Source organism: Ostrea edulis, chromosome 7, assembly GCF_947568905.1.
Source record: "Ostrea edulis chromosome 7, xbOstEdul1.1, whole genome shotgun sequence".
Taxonomy (NCBI): domain Eukaryota; kingdom Metazoa; phylum Mollusca; class Bivalvia; order Ostreida; family Ostreidae; genus Ostrea; species Ostrea edulis.
In genome coordinates this window covers 86,628,419-86,633,598 of record NC_079170.1, presented here as the reverse complement: position 1 = coordinate 86,633,598, position 5,180 = coordinate 86,628,419, and the positions used below count along the sequence as shown (strand labels likewise).

Genomic DNA, 5,180 nt, shown 5'->3' with positions numbered 1-5,180 from the left:
CATACATTTCTTTTAAAATTTGTATATTTAATCGAATAAGTATATTCAATCTTTTGCCTTGAAATCTAATAGGTTGTAATGAGATTGTAAAACAGGAACATTTAACAATATGAAATATTTTTAGATCACGGTTTGAAATCTTACATTCTTCTGGATTGGACTGAGGACGACGAGTTGTTTGTGACCACCGAGGCCAGTAAAGCAGTTGAAAATAAAATAGAAAAACAAAACTTCATTACAGTTGTGGGAAATTCTGGATCCGGAAAATCATCCATTATACAACACATTGCCCTGAAATAAAAGCAGCAGGGGTGGTACGTTATTCCTGTGGATGACATTAAGGAAATAAAGGACTCCTGCGCTACGGATCTTTCTAAAAAAATGTTTGTGTTTCACGATCCTGTCGGAAAAGAGTCTCTCAGTGATATTCCATATGAAAATTGGAAAAGATATGAGAATACCTTGAAAACATGCTTAAAAGAAGTAAAAATTCTTTTGTCATGTAGATTGTGTGTGTTTCATGACGAAAGATTGAAAGGAATAATGAAGGAGACCAATAACTCAATAAGAACAGATGATGGTGCATTAAAACTCTCCAGAGACGAAAAAAGAAAAATATTACATCAATATACACGCACCGAAAGTACTCAGCTTGAAAAAGATGAGACAGAGGAAATAATCGAAGCAGATGCGTACTTCCCATTGCTTTGCAAATTGTTTTTCAGTGAATCAAGATATAAGGAGAGAGGGGTTAATTTCTTTAAGAATCCTTATGAAGTAGTGAAAGAAGAAATTGAAATTTATAAGAACAGTAAAGATGATAACGAGAAATCAAAGTATTGCGCACTGATTTTCCTTGTCGTTTTCAACAACATTGTGAACGTAGATGACTTAGACGAGTATCTTACTTCGGATTTTCAAACTGAGAAATACAAAGACATTCTAAAAATGAGTGATTTATCATACAATACACCAATCACAAGCGTGACTAAAGGTTTTGAATTACTGGAAGGGTCCTTTGTAAGGCGTGTTGGCAATTCCTATAAATTCGTACATGACTTTGTTCAGGAAATAACTACAGTCGTTGTTGGAACTAAGTTTCCCAAACAAACAATCATATACGCAGACAGCGGCTTCCTACGACGAAGAGTCAAAATAGAAGATGGCAAACAAGAGCATGATCCTTTCACTGTTTACTTGCCTGACAGGTACATAGATGATATAGTGCAAAGGTTTATTTGTGATATACAGACGGACCGTTTGCTTGATGTGGTCCTCAATCCATGTTTGCGAGACAAGAGGGTAATTGCTTCCTTCACAAAACGCTTAGAAAAGGAAAATGATATTTCACTCGATGTAAAACTTAAGTTTGTAGAAGTTGATGAACGTGAATTAGAAAAAGTAGAGAAAAACAACATGATGTCAAGGGTTCACTTCTTTTTGACTCAAGACGAAGTAACTCCAATAAGTGCTCTAATTATATTTTGCCATGATGAGATAGCAATATTTTGCTTAAACAATTTCACACTATGTGATGGATTTTTAACATTAGCTTTGATATGCACCAATGGAAATACAGCATTATATTAAGCGTATTCAGAAAAATATGCTGTTGAATTTTCTGATGTGATATGGGGAGGATTTTACGCTATACACATAACATCACTGTTTCATAATCTTAAAATGATTCAAAGACTCATTTGTCATACTGAGAACATAAACATGCTAGATAATCATGGTTTAACATCATTGATTTGTGCAGTAATGAATGAGGACAAACCCGGTTCATCTACTGTAAGAAATTCCCTACCCACAATCAAGTTTTTACTAGTCAAGGGCGCCGATCCTAACTTATGTCATATAGGAAATGGTCCTCTGCATACAGCTTGTGCAAATGGACATGATAACACGGTACAACTGCTGCTGAACAATGGCGCTGATATTAATTTATGTGATAATGATGGAGACAGTCCTCTTTATTTTGCTTGTCAAAATGGACATGATAACACGGTACAGCTGTTATTGAACAATGGCGCTGATGTTAATTTATGTAAGAAGAATAGAGTCAGTCCTCTATATATAGCTTGTCAAAATGGACATGACAATACGGTAGAATTGTTACTGAAGAATAGCGTTAATATCAATTTAGTTACGAATGAAGGCGCCAGTCCTCTTCATGTAACTTGCTTTAATGGACATGACAGCATAGTGCAGATGCTACTGAATACTGGCGCCGATATCAATTTGTGCGACAAGAATGGAGTCAGTCCTCTGTTTTTGGCTTGTTGTAAAGAACATGAGAGGACGGTACAACTGTTACTGAACAATGATGCCGATATTAATTTATGTAAGAATGATGCATTCAATCTTCTATTCATAACTAGTTGTATTGGTCAAGAAAGAAAGGAAGTCAACGAAAAAATTCCGTACCCACAATCCAGTTTTTACTAGCCAAGGGCGCAGATCCTAACCTATGTCATATAGGAAATGGTCTTCTGCATACAGATTGTGCGAATGGACATGATATCATGGTGCAACTGTTACTGAACAATGGCGCCGATGTTAATTAATGTAATAAGAATGGAGTCAGTCCTCGATATACATGTTATATCAATAAATTCATGTAATGAGAATGAAGATAACCCACTCCACGTAGACAAGGAAACCCTATAGGACCTTTACTTTTCTGTTAGCAAGGACCTACTTTTCATTGTGAAAATGGATTCACTGGAAAAATCAATATGAAGCCCTGTTTTATGTGAGAAGCTCAATCGCCCTGTTATATATTTCGTCTCAAAACTGCTTATTTCCCGGCCAAAACGGCGCTATAAACACTACTACTGTGCTAATTTCTACATCAAACATTTGTTTTTGATAATGACTCATTGAAGTATTTCATGTGAAGTATCCTATCATTGGACGACTGATACAACCTCTTAATAATAAATTATGTAAAACAAAATGTGTTTTCCTTTCGATTTAATGAAAATGTTGCTTTGCTTTTAAATGAAAATTATAAAGTCGAACGTTTTGTATGAGTTGATGCATAATTACATGCCAAAAGGATTTGAGTAAACATTCGTAGATGAAAATTTGTTGATGAAAATTGAAAATGGTATTTGTTCAACACAACGTTGTATTGGCAATCAGGGGTCGAGGCCTCCACTGGTGGATTGTTAGTCCCCGAGGGTCTCTACAGCCCAGTAGCTAAGTACTTCGTTACTAGCTTGAAAATACGGATGTATATTTAATTGCTGGGATAAATTTAGAAATTCATTTCAAAATTAAGGATTATCTCCTGACGCATGGTACTTATCCTTGGATGAATTTGGCTCCAGTTTCTGGCACTCTAGTTTTCCTTTAAGCTCTTACAAGTTCATTGTTATTTCTAATTTCCAAAATTTCGGTTAAGCATCACTAAAAAGACATTATTTGTCGAATTGCGCATCTGGTGCATCAACATTTGTACCGTATAAGTTTTACTTCAACACAATATTCAATTAAAATAAATTCATTGAAGTAGTAAACAAAAACTCACAAAGTTACAAGAGTTCAATCTGAGCAAAAGTCCTAAGGTACTAATAGAGGGGAAGAGACGTATTAATAAAATTATTTTACATCGTATAGTCTTGAATCTTAATCAGTCAACAGTTCACAAGTCATCAAATATATTCCCGGGCCAAGGATACTGTTCGTTACCAACATCACATGTCCATCCCCGTTGGTCAGTTTTCCGATCAAGATAGTATCTATTTCAAAGTGTTCGTTATGTGTTGTCCTAGGGACAATGTATATTGTAGCTCAAGTATCAGAAATAACTGACTTAGCAAACATAGCATCGCAGGAACTTCAAGGTATAACTACAAATCTAAATATCAAGTTTGGATAATGCTCTTCATAAACTTCAATCTATATTAGATTGTAAGTAAAAGATCACACACATCTAAAAACATCAACCTATATTAACTTAGTAGTTAAAGTATCACACACAAATATAACAGGATTACACAACTTAGCCTCAAATTTAAGAATTAATGACTTGACAAAGTGTGTTAGAGGTAAAGAGATTTTCAAGGGCATATCAGAATCAATGTGCCTTATTTATCCTGCTATCATAGAATCAATGAAAATATATATATATTATCACATGCGTATTGTATTTATATCTCTCAACTGCTTCGATACGCACAAAATTGTTCTGCGTATGATCAGTTTTTAAATCGAAGCAGACAAAAAAGCGAGGCAGGTTACTGACAAACAAGTTGGTATAATATGGGTTTCAACATTCTTGTTTGAAGTCAGCATTTCGCAAATTCTATATTCGCTATAATGATCCAGTTTGCCAATACAACGTATCATTGGGTCAAATGTTGTATGATGTGTATCATACCGGTTGTTAGGTCGTTCTTGACACACTGATTTTGACGACGGATTACTCCGCTTATCTGATTAAGGATATGCGGGACGATGATCACGTGATAATTTAATAATAATTTATTATAAATTTAGAACCGGACGCAGCGTAGTTAAAGCTTCCCGAGAAACATCACAATGCTGTACAGACACACTATATGACGTCATAATTAAAAAGTACGTCACGACGTTGTATCGTGGGGAAAATGTCACCATATTTTGTCGTAATTTGCTACCGCTGTCAAGTGTCATGTGTAAATCTGTTGATTGAATTCTTGTCAAATGATAATTTTTATTTCATTTCATGGTGATTACAAGTCTCCTTTTCATATACATTGCATATATCATATATATAGTATGCGCCACAGTAATTTTGATAGTATAGCCCATAAGTCACCAAAATCGCTCCTACATGCACATGCAATTTGCATATCTAGGCATTTACAAAAAGAAAGCCAATCGTGTGTAAACAATGACTCAGTGCAAGTGTAAGATGATGATCCTTTGTTGATATTTACTATAGTAGTGTGAAACTAGAACTGGACACACATTTCTCTGAATATTGATTGGGAAACGTACGAACTATTCATGTGCTCTTATAATCGATCCTTGTGTGCGAAAAATACCCCCCCCCCCTCATGACGACAATCGTAACTTTTGGTCAAATATTAACGTCCATAATAGGAATGTTTAATGTTTGCAAGCATTTTCATTTAGATATAAGTACGCTTTATCTCTCAAACTATTTCATATTCCAAATTAGTTTT

General features: G+C 34.9%; 2 protein-coding genes across 2 annotated transcripts in view; both read left to right on the top strand.

The window, feature by feature from the left end:
- Window positions 1–300, top strand: part of LOC125653396 (uncharacterized) — a 157,990-nt gene extending 157,690 nt beyond the window's left edge. The window contains exon 9 of the mRNA XM_056142840.1: window positions 125–300. Within this exon, the coding sequence (XP_055998815.1) occupies window positions 125–300 (176 nt within the window). The remainder of the gene's footprint in view (window positions 1–124) is intronic.
- Window positions 301–1,683: 1,383 nt separating this feature from the next.
- Window positions 1,684–2,974, top strand: LOC130047538 (receptor-interacting serine/threonine-protein kinase 4-like). The gene has a single exon (XM_056142842.1). The coding sequence runs from the start codon at window positions 1,684–1,686 to the stop codon at window positions 2,449–2,451; it is 768 nt and encodes a 255-aa protein (XP_055998817.1). The 3' UTR covers window positions 2,452–2,974.
- The last annotated feature ends 2,206 nt before the right edge of the window (window positions 2,975–5,180 follow it).

Coding starts and splice junctions, on each gene's coding strand:
- LOC130047538 (XM_056142842.1), top strand. CDS start 1,684: ATGATTCAAAGACTCATTTGTCATACTGAGAACATAAACATGCTAGAT.